The following is a 21,280-nucleotide window of genomic DNA, read 5'->3' as shown; positions in this document are numbered from 1 at the left end:
GGTCAACCTATGAACCAGGAGGTCATGGTCAGGGCACATGCCCAGGTTGCAGGCTCAATTCCCAGTAGGGGGCATACAGGATACAGTAGACAGCCAGTCACTGATTCTCTCTCATCACTGATGTTTCTATCTCTCTTTCCCTCTCCCTTCTCTGAAAAAAAAAAAAAATATATATATATATATATATATATATATACACACACACACACACACACACACACACACACACACTTACCATTGATTTTCAGGGAGAGTGGAAGAGAAAGAGAAAGACAGAGAGAAATATCAATGTGAGAGAAACATCATTGGTTGCCTCCTGCATGCACCCACCAGGGCCTGGGCCAGGAGGAGCCTGCAACCAAGGCATGTGCCCTTGACCAGAATCGAACCTGGGACCCTTTGGTCCACAGGTGGAAACTCTATCCACTGAGCCAAACCAGCTAGGGCAAAATATATATATTTTTTAAGAAAATAATTTGAGCCAAAACCAGTTTGGCTCAGTGGATAGAGCGTCGGCCTGCGGACTGAAAGGTCCCAGGTTCCATTCCGGTCAAGGGCATGTACCTGGGTTGCGGGCATATCCCCAGTAGGAGATGTGCAGGAGGCAGCTGATCAATGTTTCTCTCTCATCGATGTTTCTAACTCTCTATCTCTCTCCCTTCCTCTCTGTAAAAAATCAATAAAATATATGTTAAAAAAAAAAAAGAAAGAAAAAAGAAAATAATTTGATTCTGCAATTGCTAGATACAGTGCTCTATATATGTCCACTAGGTAAGTTTAATACTTATGCTGCTCAATTCTTCTACATTTTTACAAACGTTTTAACTGCTTATCATAACAGCAGCTGAGACAGTTATGTTATAATATCCCACTATGGCCCTGGCCAGCGTTGCTCAGTGGTTGGAGTGTCAGCCTGAGAACCAAAGGGCCATGGGTTTGAGTCCAGTGAAGGGCATTCACCTGGGTTGCAGGTTCCCTGTCCCATTTGGGGGAGTGCGGGAGACAACCAATTGATGTGGCTCTCTCTCCCCCTCCTCCCTCCCTTCTACTCTAAAATCAATGGAAAAAATATTCTCCCAGTGAGGATTAACCAAAAAAACCCCACTGATTGCGGATTTATTTCTATTACAGTTGTATTGATTTTTGAAGTGCATGAGGATTTTAATTATACCTGAAATAAACCATTTAACATTTATCAGTATATCTTTATCTCTAATATATTTTGCCTTCAAAGCCTATTTTGTCTGATATTAAAATAGCTACATCAACTTTCTTTTGGTTAGTGTGTGCGTAGTATTTTTTTCCATTCTTTTACTTTCAATCTTTTGATGTACTTTTATTTTAAATGTCTCTTTAAATAGCCCTAGTCAGGTTTTGTTTTCTTACCTAACAATCTGTCTTTTCATTGGAGCATTAGAATCCATTTACATTGAATGTGATGACTGATACATAAAGATTTAAGTCTATCAATTCACTGTTTGCTTTCTATTTGTTCTGCTTGCTCAATGTTCCCTTTTCTCTCCTTTCCTGCCTTCTTTCAAATTTAGAAATTATTCAATTTTTTACTTGCCTTTTAGCTTTAATATAATATAGTCTTTCACAATTTAGTGGCTGCCACACAGATTACATGTATCTGAGACTTGTCTAACATTAATGGTTCTTTTTCCTGGAAATGCAAGGACTTTAAAATAGTTTTATTCCATTTATCTCCTTTCTGACTTATACTCCATTGTTGTACATTTTAATCTATAGATATTTTAAACCCAAAGACATAATTAATTTTTACAGTCAATAATCACTTGGTCTTTTCCACATAAATACACTTTTTGTTGCTCTTCATTTCTTCCTGCAACTCTAACCTTTCACCAGAGATCATTTTCCTTCAGCCAAAAACAAAGAAAAAAATACCTTAGTGTTTCCTTTAACGTGGGTCTGCTCACCAAAAAATTGTTTTTATTTATTTGAAATGTCTCTATGAAGGATTTCTTTGGTGAGTAAAGAATTCCGTGTTCACAGTCAGTTTCTTTCACTTAAATTTCAGTCGACTTGTTTTCCATGGTTTCAGTTCAGAACACAGCTGTTGATCTAACTGTTGCTCTTGTGAAGGTAATCTGTCTCCAGATGCTTGCAAGACTCCTTCTCATCTATGGTTTTCAGCAGTTATATCATGAAGTGACTGGCTGTGGTTTTCTTTGTGTTCATGGGGTTATCGTTTCTGTGGACGTAAGTACCTTAAACAGTTGTGGGAAATTCTCAAGCATTATCTTTTCAAATACTGTTTCAGCCCAATTTTCTCTCTCCTCTCTTTCTGAGATGACAACTGAACACACGTTAGACTTCTCATATTATCTCTATCTCCTACCCTGTCACCTAAATTTTCCATGTCTCCAGGCTTTCTTGTGGGTATGTTGAGCTATCTGTTGGCCATTAAATTCTTTCTTCAGCTGTGTCTAATTTACCCTTCCTTTGAGAATTTAGCTTTGATTATTACATTTTTCAGTTTTAAATTTTTCATTTGGTTCTTTTTTAGTTTCTAAGTCTCTGCCAAAATTCTCAATCTGGTCTTTATCTCCTCTTTATTTGGAAATGGGGTCTTTGCAACATAATCAGTCAAGGATTTTGAGATGCATAGTTGTTTGAAAGTCTGCATCTGATATCTGGAGCCCCTATTAAACCGTCTTCATAGTCTATTGTTTGTATTTGTTTTAACTCAAGTAGCCTTGCCTCCCTGTTTGTCTATTTTTTATTGTAGCCAGACACTGAATTTACAACAGGGCTTGTGAAAATGACTGAAGGATTGTATGGTATTATCGCTTCTACAAAAGATTAATTTCAGAGACAGGACACAATGTGAAGCAGGACTGCAGTCCTTAGGAAGTCCTACTTCTGGTTCATCCTCATATCTTGGAAGTGGCTTTTGGGATCCCAACCCAAATTAAGGGAGTTCACCCAGAACTGCTGCCCTTTGGCAGACCTTGCTACCTCAGCTTCCTCCTTCCCCCAAAGCATTTGACAGCCTCGCAGAGCTCCGCCTCTCAGTTTCCCCTTCAGAGTCAGTATATGGCCCTATTTGAATTTCCTGTGGCTGCCCAGTAACCAAGTACCACAGACTGGGAGGCCTAACCAACAGAAATGTGTAGCCTTGTGACACAGATGGCTAGAAGTCTAAAATCAAGGTGTCAGCATGCATAAGCCATGGACACAGACATTAGGGTGCTGAAGGCCTGGGGCAGGGAGGGGGTAGTGGGGGCGGACTGGAGGGGGTCAATGGGGGAAAAGGGGACATATGTAATACTTTCAACAATAAAGAATTATTTTTTAAAAAATAAAATAAAATAAAATAAAGGTGTCAACAAGGCCTAAAGGATCCAGGGAGATTCCATTCATTAACTCCTTCCAGTAGCCCCATCAGGCCTCAGTTTGTGGTAACAGAACTCCAATCTCTGTTTTCTTTCACATGCTCTTTTCTTCTGTGTTTCCTGTGTCCAACTCCCCCTCCCCTTTCTCTTATAAAGACACCAGACACTACATTTAGAGTCCACCCTAAATCCAAGATGATTCATCTCAAGATTCTTAACTAATTATATCTGCAAAGCCTCTATTTCCAAACAAGGTTACATTCTGAGGTTCCGGGTGAATTTTGAGGGAACACTATTCCCACTATAGACCCCACTATTGATCCCATGGTAAAAAGCAGCCCCAAGTGTCATGCTCACTTCCTCAAATTACATCCTCCCCAAATCCCAACCTCGTAATTCTACATTATCTTAGCTCTCTCCTCAGTGATGGCGAACCTTTTGAGCTCAGTGTGTCAGCATTTTGAAAAACCCTAACTTAACTCTGGTGCCGTGTCACATATAGAAATTTTTTAATATTTGCAACCATAGTGAAACCAAGACTTATATTTTTGATATTTATTTTATATATTTAAATGCCATTTAACAAAGAAAAATCAACCAAAAAAATGAGTTCGCGTGTCACCTCTGACACGCGTGTCAATAGGTTCGCCATCACTGTAGCTGACAGTGCCCAGAAGAATGGCTTAGTCAGCTGCTTGGCCCACCATTACCAGAAGTCACCTTTTCCTACCCACCTTTCAGATTAAACTAAACAGTCCCTTCCTCAAGGAGCCCTTTCCATACCTCCCTGAGTATCAAGTCAAATTCATCTACTGTAGCCTCCCAGAGCACTCCAGCCCTCTCCTGTTTAGCACTCACTGCTGTCAACAACAGCACATTAAATGTGATTATCTTAATAATGTCTGTCTTGTTTTCAGACTATTAGCTCTAGGAGTGTTTTTGTTGTTGTTCAGTAAGGTACCCCAAGTGCCTAGCACACTTAATAATTTTAAGATCTCCAATTTTTTTTTAATTTATTTTAGAGAGAGGGAGGAAGGGAGCGAGGGGGGGGGGGGAGAGAAAGAGGGGGAGAGATGGAGGGAGAGCTGGAGGGAAGGTGAGAGGATGAGATGGGGAAAGAGGGGGAAAGGGTGGGGGGAGAGGGAGAGGAAGGGGGGGGGGAGAGAGATCAATTTGTTGTTCCACTTATTTATGCATTCATTGGTTGATTCTTGTATGTGCCCTGACCGAAGGTTGAACCCACAACCTTGGCATAGCCAAGCAATGCTCTAACCAACTGAGCTACCCGACCAGGGCCTAAGATCTCCAATGTTTGCTGAGTTAAATTGAATCTGTGAAAAAAGGAAAATAATGCCTGGCCCATGTATTTCCACTAGTATTCAAGAAATTAGCAATTTTTTTAAAAGATCTTCATTGCTAATTATCTGCCAGACTCATTTTTATTTGCTCTTCCAGCTGACAGAAATGGAGACTCACCCAGATCAGCCTGAGCTAGGGAAGGACAGGTTTAGGGAGATGGCTACTATATGAGGTACAAAAAGTGAATAATTAGAAAGACAGAAATAATCATAAAAGCAACCATTTACTGCATGCTTACAATGTGTGACGCACTATGCTAAGTGTTATACATGGATTATTCCATTTAACCCTGAGTTATCCTCCTTTCTATTTTACAGATCTGAAAACTATGATTATCATTCCATTTTGCAGATATGGAAATTAAGACTCAGAAATAAACAGCTAATATTTATTGTCACTGCTGCCAACCCAAGAACTAATATTTACCCTATTTACAGATAAGGAAACCAAGTCTTAAGAGAAATTTAGAAACTTGTCTGTGATCACGTCTTATAAGCAGAAGAGCAGGATGTGAATCAACTTGATTTGACACCAAAGTTCAGGATATTAAATGCTACTGAACACTAGCTTTGAAAACCTTTTATACCGCTTCACACCCACTAGGATGGCTATCATCAAAAAGACAGTAACTGAGGACATGAAGAAACTGGAACCTTCATACATTGCTGGTAGGAATGTAAAATAGTACAGCTACTGTGGAAAAATCTGGCAGTTTCTCAAAAGTTAAGCAGAGTTACCATATGACCCAGCAAATCTACTCCTAGGTAGATGCCCAAGAGAAACAAAACATATATCCACAAAAACCGTGTACAACAATTGTTCATAGCAGCATTATCCAGAACAGCCAAAAAATGGAAATAACCCCAATCCCCATCAATTGATAAATGTAAAATGTAGTATAGCCATACAATGGAATATTATTCAAGAATAAAAAGGGGAAGAGTACTGGCACATGCTACAACATGGATGAACTTCAAACACATTATTCTAAATGAAGAAGCCAGCCCTAGCCAGTTTGGCTCAGTGGATAGATCGTCAGCCCCCAAACTGAAGGGTCCCAGGTTTGATTCAGTCAAGGACACACACCTGAGTTCCCCACCAGAGACACACAGGGGTCAACCAATCGATGTGTCTCTCACATCAATGTTTCCCTCTCTCTGTCTCTCCCCTCCCTTCCACTGTCTCTAAAAAAAAAAATCAATGGTGCCGAAACCGGTTTGGCTCAGTGGATAGAGCGTCAGCCTGCGGACTGAAAGGTCCCAGGTTCCATTCCGGTCAAGGGCATGTACCTGGGTTGCGGGCACATCCCCGGTGGGGGATGTGCAGGAGGCAGCTGATCGATGTTTCTCTCTCATCGATGTTTCCAACTCTCTATCTCTCTCCCTTCCTCTCTGTGAAAAATCAATAAAATATATTAAAAAAAAAATCAATGGAAAAATATCCTTAGGTGAGGACTTATTTAAATTTTTCAAAAAATTATAAATAAATAAGAGAAGCCAAAGCCAGGCACTAAAGGTATGTACTGCATGTTTCTACTTACTAGTATATGAAATGTCCAGAATCGGCAAACCCAAAAAACAGAAAGTAGGTTAGCAGTCGCCTAAGGTTGAGAGAGTTGGGAGGAAATGGGGAGTTAATGGTTGTGGGGTTTCTTTTTGGGGTGATGAAATGTTCTAAAATTGACTGTGGTGATGGTTACACTACTGTGAAGATACTAAAAACTACTGAACTATACACTTTAAATGAGTGAACTGTGTGGTGTGTGAATTATATCTTAATAAAGATGTCATTTTTTAAGACTTCTATAACTTTAAGCTTTTACCTAATTTCTAGTAGTCTTCATTTCAATGGAAAAGTGCTTTGTTTAAATTTGAAATCATGAATTTAAGCCCTTTTATGCACAAAGCCAAAAATGTTAACTTTTAAAAAGCTTTTAAATAAATTAAACTCTACCTTAACTGATAAGCTCCACAGATCACACTACTTTTACTCAAATTTCATCATACCCTATAATGTACTGGTGAATTAATTTACCAGTGTATTAGCTCCATTTTCTTTTTTCCACTCTAGCTATGCAGTCCTATAGAATCATTATTGTGTATTATGGTTAGGAAATACAAATGAATTGTTTGCTGGGGAAACTGGAACATATAAAAATATCAGACATGAATGAAATGCTAAATTAACAAATAACCATCCCCAATCTACACACATCGAATTTTCAGTATGCTGAAGACCTGGGGAAGTCTTAAAAGAAACCCATAAACTAAAGATCTGGAGTTTGGTACGGCCTCTCCTTACACATGTCATAAGGTCCCTGAACCAGCAGCAGCAGCATCTCCTGGGAGCTGATTAGAAATGCAGAATCTCAGACCCCACCCCAGACCTACTCAGCCAGATTCTGCATTTCAACAAGATCCCCAAGGGATGTGTCTGCTGCACATTCAAATTTGAGAAGTACTGTCCTAAGACACTCCCTTTTCTTTTTCCATTAAGATAGCTCTAGCTGCTGGACTAATATTTCAAAACTTGACATACATACAGCTCTGGTCCTGGGCCAGCGTGTCCTCAGTTCCATTCCTCATCTGCTGTATTCCAAGGGGTGGAGGGGTTGATGTTTGCAGGCTGAGTTTCCCATGCAGGAAAGGGATGGGTGAGTCCCCAGCAGCAGCTGTGTCTTCCCCAAGGCTCCAGCCCCATCCAGACAACTTAGGGTGGTCCCAGCCTCGGGGGAGTCAGCCGGGGTAGCAGTAGTTTCCTGTTTGTTGCCTCATCTCAGGGTTGCCTCACTGCCCACTGTCTGCATTCTCAATTCTTCATCACCTATGCAAGCATGCCCTACATTAAATTCCCTCTGTTCTAAATACTTAAAGTGGATTCTGTTTTCCTTTTTGGGCCCAGAATGATACTCCATACATTTTAAATAGTTCTCTTATGCACCACTTAAGAATTCTCAGCAGAGAATTTTCTTTAAGCTTACTGGCTTAAAAGGGGGAGGAGGGGCTATTGCACACACAGTAAACCTCAGATTTCCCACATTCTGACAATCACTAACTACCAAAAAGAAAAATCAGTCTTAAGCTATTTGTACAGGAGATGTAACTGTATTCAGAAACTCAAGGCCTCAGAGTGTATTTTTAACACTCTCCCCATCACTCCTCAATCAGAACAGCTGGTATAGCAGCTACTATTGTTTTGTTGTTGTTGTTTTGGGGAGGAGGAGACCCATCTCCAAAGAACAGAATTCTGGTCAAACACTGGAATCTCTGAGAGATCAAATCTTAATCACACTTGTAAATCACATGATCTACCCTACACTAGGAACATAACATGCTGGAGGACCCATCAACAGGAGAAAGCAACTCCTATCAGTGACGATTAAGGTCGCTTGGAGATCTTCCTAAAAACACATCTGACCTGGTCACTCCCATACTCTGAATAACCCTCTGGGGCTCACTCTTGCCCAAGGCCAAAAACCCAAGCCCAGGCTAGCCCTTCGAAATCTACCTTTCCCATCTCCTCTCCCTAATTCCTCTCAACCTGATGTATTCACCTTCTCACCATTCCCAGGTGTGCTTAAACCTTAGACAGTAAACTATGTGGAAAGCCCTCCCTTCCCACTTAGCCTGGCAAATCCTTTCCCTCAAGATCCTGTCTTAAAAGGCACCTCTCTATCCCTGTCTCCCAGGATAATTGGATTCTCAGTCCTATGAGCTTCCACAGCACTTACTATGCCACACAGTCAAGTACACAGGTGTCCATTTCCTACAGACTGGGAACCCCTGGGTGGAGAAACGGCCTTCCACCTTGGTATTCTGACCACGGCTCACATCCAGGTCCACACTTACTACCTGTGATACCCTGTGCACGTCCCTTAAGTTCTCTACCTGGATTTCCAATTCCATAAGATGGGGATGATAGGTAACACCCAACTCCACGAGCTATCACCAGTACTAAATGAGCTAACCCACGTCACGTGCTGTAAAGTTAACCCAAGAAAAGTGCCTGGCACACATAGCAAGCACTGAAGACTTGCTATCACTAGTTATCACTGTTCCACATGGAACAGGTGTTCAATACCTATTTGCTGGATAACGGGAGCGCATCACAATAAACCCGCTTCGTAGCATGTCGGGGCTAAGGGCTAACCCACCACGGGTATCAAAAGCCAGCAGAAGATAATGAGAGAAATGGCTCCCACGGTAAAAGTAACAGCTGAACTTAACCGGCCCGAGGAAAAGCGCACTGCAGCAGGATGAGAAAGTCGGTGCCAGCTGGATCTGCCGAGGCTGCCCACAGACCGGCCTGCCCTCGGCCACCTGTCCGGCCACCTGTCCGGCCACCTGCCTGAGGAAGCCGAATTCTAACAGGGAGGGCTCACCTACTGCAAAAACCGTAATCAGTTTTCCACGGGAACCGCAATGGGAAAACGAAAGGTGCAACTTTCCTCGTGCAGAAAGGAAATGCGTCTTTCTGCAGCTAATAGTTGGCGTCTAGAGTTCTCCACGGAGCTCTAGGTGCCAAGCAGGTGCACAGCCAGGGGAAACCCCGTCTCCGCTTCCCCGAGGAGAGGGGGAGAGACGGTCACCAAACGGGCATCCTTTCCCTTTCGGGCACGAAAACGCAGTCGAGTGCAGGGACGAGCCTCCACCCCGGTATCCACTGGATTTATAAGGAGACCACAGGTGAGGGTCTGCAGAGCAGGCAGCGGGAAATGACCCGACCAGTTATCAGAAATGGGCAGAACCCCAGGCTCCGGGAGTGCACGCCTGCGGCGCAACCAAGCGCCCCCATTTCTGGCGCGCTCGACCCCCCGACCCCGCCTCTAGGCCCCAGTTTCCTCCCTCCCAGACCTTGCGACGCGGGGCTTCCTCTCCGCCCACCGCCCCGCGCAGAGCCCACCTGCGCCCCGGCCCGGGGTCCCCGCCGCCGCCCCGCCCGGAGGCGCGCTCGGCCCGGGAGCCCAGCCCGTTACCCCGCGGAGCGCGCTCCGCCCCGGCAGCTGGACCCTGGGCCGGGCCTGGGCGGCCGCTCCGGCCGAGCTGCGGGCCTCACGGGGCTGCCTCGGCGTGAGGGGCGCGCTCCCGGGCCGCTGCCGCGTCTCACCTTCTGGCGGATCTGGCCCGACGTGGACACCTTGCGGATGAGTTTCTGCGGAGAGCCGGGCTCCGCCTCGGGCTCGCTGTCCGACGACTCCTCGGGCGGCGGCGGCGGAGGCTGCTGCGGCGAACCCGGCGAAGGGGCGCCCGCCGCCGCCGCCATGCTGCCCGGCCAGCGCGCGCACGGCGGCTGGGGGCGGACGGGGGCGGGGCCTGGAGGGCGGGGCCTGTCCTGGCGGGGGGCGGGGCCGGGCCTAGGCGGACCTCCCGCTCCGGCCCTCTGTGTCCCTTGCAAGTAGTGCTTTGGACCGGACCCCCACCATTGGTGTCCGGGGCCCTGATCTTAGCATTTGTTTGTCTTCCTAGGACACAATTTCTGTTTTGTTTTGTTTTTTGTATCTATGCTCACTTTTTCTTAATCTTTAACCTTCCCCTTCAAGAATGTAAGTGACCGGGTGGGTAGGGGCTGGGAGGAGCGTGGTAAAGGGGAAGGGGGAGACATCTGTAATATTACCAACAATAATATTTTTTTTTAATTTTTTTAAAGAATATAAGTGACCTTAAGGAGACCCCGGACCTGCATTGTGCCGCCAGCATCTAAAGCAGAGTCTGGTTTTTGTAGTTACTTGCACGATAAACAGTTGGGCAGTGGATGAATGCAGGAGAGAAAGAAGTTACTTGGACGGACCTCTGGGATGCCAGAACACGATGCCATCTGAGAAAGCTCCTGGAGAAAATGATGTTTAAGGGAAATGCCAGCAGGAGTTATCTCTAACTAATGGTAAGAGAACCCCAGGATCTGTGCTCTAGGCAGAGACCAGATTGTGCAAAGGCCTGGAGACAAGAAAGAACAAGTCTTCAAAAAAAAGAAGAAAAAAAACGAAGAAGAAGCAGCTGTAGCCTCAGGAAGGAAAATAACAGGAGGAGATAAGCCTAGGTCAGGCAGGTCAGACAAGACTCTGTGAACCTGATAATGGGGTAAGTCTGTTCTGCTGAGTCCTGAGGGCAACTGGAAGCTGGGCGGGGCTGGGTCACAAAACTGGGACTTGTGATCAGGCTATGAGGTAATCAGGGCAGGTAGCTACCCTGGATTATTGGGAGTGGCTGCCAACACAGAGAAGTGGACTCAGGATGGGAGGGATCTGTAGGCAGAAGCAGAGGCCCTGGGCTGAGCTGCAGGGTAGGTTGGTGGGGCCCTTCACCTGGGGGCCTACAGTTGCAGATGAAATCAGTTGAGCTTCTGCTGCCCTTGGGACATCCAGTTGACAGGAGCGTGGTGCCATCCAAGAGGAGAAGATCTTTAGGGGACTGCACAAATAAGTGTCCCCATCCTCTTTCAAAGGACTGCTGGAAACTCAGCTGACCCTGGCCTGCCCACCTGACAGCCTTCTCTGGCCCCTACTGCACTTGGCAATGCTTTCTAGAGCAAAACAAATGAAGACCCCAAGAGGCCACAGAGTAGCATCCAGCATGGGGACATGGCCAGGGGAATGGACTCATATCCATGGCAGAGCATGTAAGGGTCTAATTCAGAAACACTCTGGGACAAGCCAAGGGCCCCTGGTATACTGAGCTGCAATGCCCAATACTATAATCACTAACTACAGGTGGCTACTTCAATTTCAATTAATTAAAATTAAATTTTCAGTTCCTCAGTGATACTAGCCACATTTCAAGTGCTCAGTAGCCACATGTGGCTTAGAAGCTACCACATAGACAGCACAGATATAGAACATTTCTGTTGTCGCACACAGTGCCCTTGTGCTGACCACCGGGGACATGCCAAACACTTGACCAGCAAGTCTAGTCTTCACACAAGCCCCGCAGATAAGCTCGATGGTCTCATTCTAGAGCAGTGGTTCTCAACCTTCTGGCCCTTTAAATACAGTTCCTCATGTTGTGACCCAACCATAAAATTATTTTCATTGCTACTTCATAACTGTAATGTTGCTACTGTTATGAATCGTAATGTAAATATCTGATATGCAGGATGGTCTTAGGCGACCCCTGTGAAAGGGTTGTTCAACCGCCAAAGGGGTCGCAACCCACAGGTTGGGAACCGCTGTTCTAGAGGCTTAGATACCACTCCAAAGGAGTGCAAGAGGACGTATAACCTGGACCAACTGCTTCTTATTAGGAGATGAGGGATCAGGACTACTTGTGATGCTCCAGGGGATGAAGCCCCACTGAGCATGAGCAGCCCTAGAGGAGATGAAAGAGATGAACTTGATTTTGAACAAACTGAGTTTGCAGTCCCTGGGTGTGCTGTTGCCTGCACATGTCAGAAGCTCAGGGGACATCTGGGCCCTAGAAACCATCATTTTAGAGGTGAAAAAGCCATGGGCATGAATGTGAGTGCAAGTCAGAGTTGGCAGGTAGATATTGTGGCTGGATGGAAGTAGATTTGCAATTATGAAAAAGTACTAGAAATTGTTACAGCCAAGAGGAACCTAAGGAGATATGACAACTAAATGTCATGTGAGATCCTGGAACAGAAAAAAAAAGACATTGGGTAAAAAACTAAGAAAATCTGTGTAAAGAATGGGCTTTAGCTTAATAATAAAATGTCAGTGTTGAGTCATTAAGTGTGGCAAACGTAGCCTCCAATGTTAATAATAGAGAAAACGGTATGGGGGGATTCTCTGTACTATTTGTCAACTTTTCTGGAAATCTAAAACTATTTGAAAATAAAATGTGTAATCTTTAAAAGCTTATAAGGATGTTTCCCCGATGAGCAAAGAAGCCTTTATGTTCACTGTAATGGCTGTTCCCTTGGAGATCTCCCCGGAGTGGCAGGCCTGTAAGGGCACATTCTCCCCAGTGCCGCTTTATGGTCTGAGTCATGCTGTGAATCATCTCTGACAACACGCTGCTCCCTATGTTTACCCCACCTTAAGGGCATATCAAGGTGGCAGTAATAACACACTTCACATCCAACCTAATCTTTCTTCTCGACCTGTCAATGTAGAAGCGCACCTCCTGTCAAAAAGAACCGCTTCCCGTTAGAGGAGAAAAACAATGCACTTGAAAACGGGGGGATGGTCTCATTCTCCCCTGAACTAGGGTTATGATTGACATGTGGAGCGGGACATTTATTCACTGGGTGTGGTATACAGTTTCCCTGGCCCCCAGGCATGGTGGCAACCTGAACCACCCCCATACATTTCCAAATGTGTCCAACTCCCCATCTATCCCACCCACAAGATTCAGTAAACTAAACCATTAGGGATGTGACAATAGATTGGGAGGGAAGTGATGAAACATGTTGAAGGAGTAGGAAAACAGACATTCTAAAAAGAAATTAACTGCACATGTGATAAAACGGTAGTGAACTAAATACACACACACACACACACACACACACACACATACACACACGTATAAGTCAAACTGGGGAAATCTGAGTAAGATGGGTGGATTGTACCAATGTCAATATCCTGGTTGGGATAGGTACTATCGTTCTGCAGAATGTTACCCCTTGGGGGACAGATAACTACATGTAATCTACAATTATCTCAATAAATAAAATTTGCAATTTAAGAAAAGAACTTAAGGGCAGCCATTGTAAAGTCACAAATGCTAATCTCCCCCTCTGACCCTCCAAACTCTCATCCACTTCAGCATCAGAAGGTGAACGAAGGTCTGGTTATACAGTCAGGGAATCCAGAGTTCAAATCTTGACTCTGACTCTCACTAGCTATATGACCTTGGGTAAGGTACATGATCTCTCTGAACTGCAATTTCCTCATCCAACAAATGGAATGACAGTACCAATTTGCAAGCATTTGTGGAATGATTAGATGTAATATGGAAAATGGCCAGCACGAGGTAGGTGCTCAATACATAGCAGGGATCCCTACTTCTCTAGCCCTTTGGTTGTGGTTGCAGAACATTGTCCCAAGTTCCCACCCACCACTTGCTCCATGCAGCACCCTCAACTCCTTTGTACCCTATTTCTTGCACTGCGCTCACCTGGAAAACCCTGGGTCACACATCCGACCTACACACGGACATCCTGTCAGCAGGGACTACGCCAGCAGACACAACACCATGCATGTGCAGGCCCAGCCAAGTTCCACATCCCTTTTGGGCTGGCCAGCCATTCACTTCCTGCTCCCGCCCCCACGCCCTCCCCAGTGGCCAACTGCAGGCCATAAACTAACCAGCACCTGGAAATCCGAAAGTCAGCCATTTTGGTACCAGAATAACCTGGAGGGCAAGGGCTGTTCTGACCTCTGGTCTCCAGGAATTGGCCTGCTCACTCTTCTCTCCGTCTCTCCCACCCACACAGTTGCAAAGGTCAGGCCTAATAACATCCACCCTAACTTAGGATGTCCTGGGGTCAAGCAATGCAGGAACCAGCAAGCTGGTTCTCTCAGCAGGCACTCCAGGGAAGAATCCCAGGTCCCTGGCTTACCCAAGATCTCGGTGTGAGCCAACTACGCTGGCTTCTGGACTTTGGGGGAGGGGTGGCAGCAGGGGAAGGGCTCAGATCCCCAGAGGAGTCTGCCACCCTGATCATCCCTTTCCTGAGTATACGGGGAGAGAGGCCCAGGCCGGAGGGGGTCATATGCTGTGTCCTCTTAGGATGGGAAAAATAAGGAAGAAGAAATTGTGTCTGACCTTGCAAACCCACAAGCCAAAGGCCCAATCTTCCTGTTATCATTATTATTATTATTATTATTATTCCTCTAGAAATGAATGAATATTCATCCCTGTCAATATGAGTGCCTCAAACTCAACACAAGAGTTAAAACCTCGCTTTGTGTATGTGGACTCCTGTCCAAAGTCCCAGGTGGAACCTCTGGTCTAAATCCCAGTTCCCAAGACACAGACCAGCCTGGCATCTGGCAGAACCACCCCAGCTCTGGGCACCTTCGTGTGCATGGACCCCACACTGCTATCCAGCCCTCTGCCACTGCTCTTGGTGCTGGAGACCTGACCCCAAGTGTCACTCCTTACACGACCCCCTCCCATTCACCCTCCAACCTCCTGTGAGTGGGTTGAACTGTGCAGAACTCTCTAAACCCCTTTTATCCTGCTCATGGAGCATGGACTATAGCTACCCATCCCTCAAGTCCCTCCAGGCCACCAAGAGAGCTCTCTCTGCATCATTAGCAGGCCCCCAGGCTGGGTACCACAGGCCAGGAGGGTACTCCATGAAGGACAGGGCCCTGGCATCACCTTGGTTTTCCCTCCTCCCCCTGCAGCTCCTCCTTTTTCCCTGACACAAAGCACTCTCTCTGCCCCACCCCTTCTAAGCCGGATCTCCATAAAGATACTCTAACCAAGAAGCCTGTCAGGCTTGCAATGAAGCCCCTCTTCTAGGGCAACACGGTCTTAGGGTTGGCTCTGCCATAGTGGGCCACAGGGCACTGATCCACCTGACCGAGACCAGGAGCTTCTGGTGCTGAGCCACAGCTCTGGGTAAATGGCAGGACCCCTGGAGCCTCTCCAATTTCTGCCCAACCCAGAAATGGCAGCTCAGGTTCTTCCTTTAATTCAGTTCTCTGAGCCACTCCAAGGTCCTTCAATGCATTCCTTTCCCACCTTACACCAGCCAAATCTGAGTTTATTGCTTGCATTCAATAGAAACTTAGCCAACAACCCTGAGCTCAAACAGGGACTTGGCCCCCAGCGTTGAATCAGTGAAGTGTGTTTGGCCCACATTTGTCCTCTGTCCAGTTGATCTCAGGAGGTTCTTTTGTGGTCCTGGAGCTAGAATTGGTCAAAGTGATCAGAAACACTGCCCCTCCCCTATATATTTCCAGGGAAATGGCTTACACAGGACCCTAGGAGAAAGCCCAGGACACACTGGGCCCCACAGGTGAGCACATCCATTTCAGCTGCCTTCTCACCTTGAAGAGCCAGAGCTGAGCCGCTGCAGGGAAGGTTGTCCTCTTTTTTAGATGCTGCCCTCCCCATCCCAAACTCAGGTACCCTAAAGGCTGCAGCTTCTGTTGGTGACATCACTCAGCCTCCCCAGCAAGCAAGCCTGACTGAGGACCCAACAGAACAGGCAAAGTTTATTTCTGTGAAGAGACTCACACTTTGGTATTTAGCATAACTAAAGGGCTAACTGTGGAGCTTTGCTCATGGACTGCGAATATCCCATTTCCGGTCCTCAGTCACGATCTTCACTCATCTGCAGCTGTCTCCTGGTCCTTCTTCCCTTCCTCAGGATCTCCTGAGTCTTTCAGATTTTGACGAGCAAAATCCTCAAAAACCAAATTTTCATCCTGAAAACTAAAATTAAACAAAGAACATTTTGATCATGGCACACTATGAGGCTTACAATGAAATCTTCGAGCAAAACAGATCTTTTTGCAACAAAGGAACCGATGGAGAGTTTCCTGCATGATGAACACAGGACCCCACCCTTCTCATAGCTGTTCATGGAAAATCTCTTTAACAGGCAAAAAAAGAGTGAAAACCCAAGAGCAGACTACACACCCACTATATCCGTGCATGCATGTGTCATGTATGTGCATGTGTTTGTTTGTGTGTCTTAGTACTAGGAAACAAAAGGAAAACCAGGGTCCAAACCTGTGTCAAGAGTATGAGGTGTGTACAAAATGACCCTAAAAATGGTGGTGCCAGATGAGAAAGTCACAGAACACAGGGCAACAGTGGGCAGTGGCTCACCTTTCCTTTGCCATAGCTGCGGCATGGAATGAAAAAGAGAGAGAGTAGCATAAATTCTGTATACTGGCTGCACCTGGAAAATGTCTTCCTTGTTTAGTGATTTATAGTTGGGGGAATAAAAGGTCTAGATACATACATTTCATGATAATGGCATGTAATTCCTTCTTCTTTGCCTCTTCCTGCTCAGAGAGCCTTCTCCCTGCATTTTTAGCCATCGCTTCTTTTTAAAATGCCACAACCCTCACCTGCTCAAGGGGACCAAGCCACAATCTCACCTCCAGAACCCTGTCCTTGGTTGGCCTCACTCTCTCTGATGTCACACTTCTCTTTGAAAGCGTCTCTCCCTCCGTGTCCCTAGGACCATTCCAGATCAGAGTCCCCAGGTGCTGTCAGGACCCAAGCCTACCCACTTCAAACCATCCACACGTTCAGCTCTTGAGGGGTGAGTCCTAGGCCTCATGCTTACCCAGCATCCCCAGCAGTTGGGGTGGGCATTAGACCTTGAGAACTACCTCTGGCCCCTCTCTATTTCTCTGTTAGCATATTGATCTTCATTTTGTTGGGTTATATTCTCATGTATGTTTTGCAGCCCCAGTTAATTGCTATTCATTTGGGGTGTTTTTTTGTTCTTTTTTAGCTTTCTGTCTTCCTAGTAAAGCACTGGTGCAACCCTCAGTGGTGAGCCAGGAAGAGGGAAGTGATGCTAAACAACTCCAGATGGTTTTTCGGGAACCCCATGCTGATGGCAAGCCACTGCTCTTGTGCCTCGTGCCCACCTGGAAGCCAGCCCTGAGAGGGAAGTGCCTGTGTGGGCTGCTAACCACAGGAAGCCTATGGAGAGACTGACTCATCAAAACATCCCCTGGGCAAGAAGCCTCCAGGACCCCCTCAGTGCTGAGCATAAAATTATACTAAGTGGGACCATCAGCCCAGAAGAGAATCCAATCAACACCCTGCGTTCCTCGGTCCTCGTGGATGCTCTTGACAGGGGACAATAAAAGCTTGGTAGCATTTCTACAGCACTTACTACATGCAAATTACTTGGCCCCTGGCCCTGGCAGAGTTTCCCAGCCGCAACCTAACGCTTCCTCTGCTTGGAGTCTGTCATCCAGGCCAGGAAGCAGGGACCTAGGCAGGTGAGACGTGAGCATGCATCCATGAATAAAACTGAGTGACTCATAAATCTCTGGAAATCAGAATTTCAAGGCCATAGGGTGACTTGTCCTTTTCCCCTGAAATCTCATAGTATACAAAAAGATCATTGGTGAGTCCAGATGTGTGATATGTTCAATGTAAGGACCAGAATGACTGGAACATGGAAATGTCATACCCAGAAAAGGAATAATGCCACTTCCCCCCAGCTCAGCCATAACGTCTGTTCACAGCTGCAGAAAACAATTTCACATAAACTGTGACATCTCCTCAGGCCACAGTTTAAAAATAACCTTTGAAAATGTCCTTGAAAGAGACCAGAATGCATCTCAATCTCACATAGTTCAAAATAGTATTTTAATGACACAAGCATAAGTGAATAAAATAAACATGACTACACTGTATGTTTCCCCCGGGGGAAGGTTTTGGCAAAGCACACTGAGCATTTGAATCCAAACTATTTGGAAAAGATGCTTGGAGACAAAATATTTTTGAGACAAACCCAAATGAATCTGGGGCCCCTTCTACTGTTCAGATGTCATTTCATTATCCATTTCATAAAAGCTAGATATAAAGTATAAGGAAAAAAGAAATCCTGCTTGCTTACACCACTTTTACTCCCAATGTTCCTTACTGCTGTAACTGCGAGATTCCCTTTCGGGCAGGCCCATTCCTCTGTCCTGACAACTAAGCCACTGAACACTCAGTGGAGAATTTTTCTCAGAATTTCCCAGATGGCACCTGTATTATTTTTGCTGCTTCATCCATCTTTTTTAAGAGAGCTCTGTTGAGATCCAATTCACATAGCATACAATTCACCATTCACGTGTATAGGCCAACAGTTTTTAGAACATTCAGAGTCGTATAGGCATTGCTTCATTTACTTTTAACACCTGTATGAGAGCCAATAGAGTTACAATTCACAGGAGCCACGGTGTCAGGACCCCAGCCTGACCCTCTTTCCTGGTATTTTCTATCTTCTCATCACAATCTCCACTGTCAAAACACTCATCTTCCAAAGGCCTGCTAATGTTTTCAAATGAAATGGCCATACACAGGCTCTCAAAATTATTTTTCACCTTAAACTTTCTTTACATCTAAACCTAGGTCTGTTCAACAGGAGAACCTATGCTTTTAAATCATTCCTGACAAAACCTAACAAGATTGCCCAAGTCTGAGCCCAGGGTTGCTACGTCCTCCACATGCTCACGGAGGGTGGACAAGCACCTGACTCAGGACTGAGCATGTGAGCATGCCTTTCCAGGGCCGGGAACCTTGAAGATGACATGGCCATGCCCGCCCGTGCTCACAGGTGTGGTCAGGAAAGACTAGCAGTGAATTTGTAATCAATCTGAAAGTTGTGAATGACAGAGAAAGTCAGGGCACTGCGGACTGACCTGGGTCCTCGGGCTGCGGGTGCATGAGGCGGAACGGCACTTCAGTGGCCACTTCACTACAGAAGAGAAGAAAGCAGATTGTTCTCACATACACAGTTATAAATTGCACAGGACCCAGTGAGATTCAGAGCAAAACAAACCAGATGTCAAGAAGTGATCAAGTAAGAATTTTAAATGTATTCCCTGGCCGGTGGTCCAGAAACTTCACATACTCACGGCCAAGCCGTCTAGGATTTTCAGATCCCTTTCCTCCTGGTTATTAGTTTCAGTGACACCATACTGTGGTGGAGGACAGGTGGAGGGAGAATAGTTTTGAAAAATATCCTTTGCAAAAATGTACACAATTTGTATGTGTTACATCTTCTATGTAAGGTTGGTGGGTTGGGGACTGGGGACACAGTCTCTTGAATAGAGAGCAGAATAAAGATGAACAGAGATCGCCAAATTCCAGAGGCTAAAGGGCTTTGGGGCAGATTGGAATTTATATAAAAAGAAGGAAGGAAAGGAGTCAGGAAGGAAACAGAAGGGAAATCTAGACAAAGGGAGAATGGCAAGGGTGTGTGGGCGTCTGTGTGTGTGAGAGCATGTGCTTCACCTAGGACCCACTACCTCCCGCCCCACAGTTACCACTTTGGTCAAAGCACATGTTTACAAGGCCGTTGTCACCACACCCCAGTACAGACATACAGATGGGGTCTAGAAGAAGATGCATACCCTGGTTCGTGAGGGAATGAGATGGTAAGAGTCAGGATGAAGGAGTATGTAAGTTCAGTGCCTGTCTCCAACATGTGAGACTGCCTCTTTGCACATGGTATGAAAGGCAGCTGTCACTATTCACAATAGCCAAAAGGTGGAAACAACCCAAATGTCCACCAAAAGATGAAAGGACCACAAAATGTGGCATATCCATACAATGGAGTATTATTTGGCCATACAAGGAATGAAGCACTGACACACGCTACAACACGATGAACCTTGAAAACACTATGCTGGGCGAACGAAGCCAGACACCAATGGACAAATATTGTCTACTTCTGTGTACAGGAAATGTCCAGAATAGGCAAACTTTTGGAAATAGAAAGCAGATTAGAGGTTGCCAGGGACCAGGGAGAGAATATAGGTTTTCTCTTGGGATGGTAAAAATGTACAGGAGCTCAGTGGCGGTGACAATCACACAACAACTGTAAACACACCCAACACCACTGAATCGTACAGTTTCAAGGATTAAAATGGTAAACCTCATGTTATGTACATTTTATCAAACACACAGCCAAACCAAGGCAGCTGTATGGAGTGTGCCGGTTTCCTGAGTGTGTGTGTTTGTGTCCTTGCCCAGGTGTAGGCTCAGCTGTGGTCTCAAAGAAACATCCCCAGCTCTTGGCCAAGTTTTGCATGATGCACCCGAAAGGCAGAGGGCATGGTTTCATAACGGCTCTGAGCACAGCTGCCAGGAAACCAGGCTCCACAGTGACTGTTATGAACCCCAGGTTTGTTCCTTTGATACCCTGGAATCAAGCGAGAAGGAAGGTGACAAGGCTTACCTGGAGGTGAACTCTCCCAGAAAGCTAGGAAACAAAAGCAGACAGGGCTGTGGTGACTGCCCACCATGGTAGCATGGCCTCATTTCCCATTACTTAGAGGAGGGACGTGTCCCAGTCCTGTCCTTCACTCACAACTTTTAGGACCTTTGTGTCCCTGAATATTCCACTATTCCTCTCCATTTGTGATTTCTCAAGTGGATTAGTTCAAATGAGGAGGCACTTAGGTTCAAGCCCTACTGTTTTAAGAGTAAACCACAGATCAGAATTTCTCTCTTGGCCACAAAGATTATTGTAAGAGAAACTCTACTCTGCTTTATATCCTCTTTGAGAAAATGAAAGAAAACACTGTACATCTTGAAAAACACACAACGAACACAAACACTGTTAACAAAATTTGCAAAATCAACCTATGTTCTACTTTGTTGTCCCAACCAAAATTTGGGCAACTCTTTATCTACTCAGAATTACGGAATCTATGCCTGGACTTGTCTTTGATGGTTGAACTAACCAAGGCTCATATAGGTTAGAGGCCAGAGCCATTGGCAATGGAATTTGAAAAGGAAAATGAGAATTCAAAGTTTTCCCTTTGTTAAAATATGTTCTTAAAATTAATTTTAGAGAGATCAGAAGGAAGAGGGAGGAGCTGCCTCCTGCATGCCTCCTACTGGGGCTCAAGGCCATAACCCCGACATGTGCCCTGACCAGGAATTTGAACCAGCAACCTTTTG

The 21,280-nt window shown here is 45.5% G+C and overlaps 2 protein-coding genes across 3 annotated transcripts in view; both read right to left on the bottom strand.

Moving 5' to 3' along the window:
• The window catches only part of DGKD (diacylglycerol kinase delta), a gene marked incomplete at its 5' end in the record, with an annotated part of 114,170 nt that extends 104,190 nt beyond the window's left edge, over positions 1 to 9,980 (bottom strand). Inside the window, one exon of the mRNA XM_081095372.1 lies at positions 9,825 to 9,980. Within this exon, the coding sequence (XP_080951498.1) occupies positions 9,825 to 9,980 (156 nt within the window). The remainder of the gene's footprint in view (positions 1 to 9,824) is intronic.
• Positions 9,981 to 15,954: 5,974 nt separating this feature from the next.
• The window catches only part of SAG (S-antigen visual arrestin), a gene marked incomplete at its 3' end in the record, with an annotated part of 28,449 nt that continues 23,123 nt past the window's right edge, over positions 15,955 to 21,280 (bottom strand). Inside the window, exons 12-15 of one of the 2 annotated variants that reach the window (XM_081095568.1) lie at positions 20,553 to 20,576; positions 19,012 to 19,067; positions 16,463 to 16,478; positions 15,955 to 16,063 (exon numbers count right to left, since the gene is read on the bottom strand). In XM_081095568.1, coding sequence (XP_080951694.1) covers positions 15,955 to 16,063; positions 16,463 to 16,478; positions 19,012 to 19,067; positions 20,553 to 20,576 — 205 coding nt within the window. The remainder of the gene's footprint in view (positions 16,064 to 16,462; positions 16,479 to 19,011; positions 19,068 to 20,552; positions 20,577 to 21,280) is intronic. The other variant, XM_081095569.1, reaches the window with a different exon arrangement.

Source organism: Myotis nattereri, assembly GCF_964212035.1.
Source record: "Myotis nattereri genome assembly, chromosome: 7".
Taxonomy (NCBI): domain Eukaryota; kingdom Metazoa; phylum Chordata; class Mammalia; order Chiroptera; family Vespertilionidae; genus Myotis; species Myotis nattereri.
This window is presented reverse-complemented; position numbering and strand designations above follow the sequence as displayed.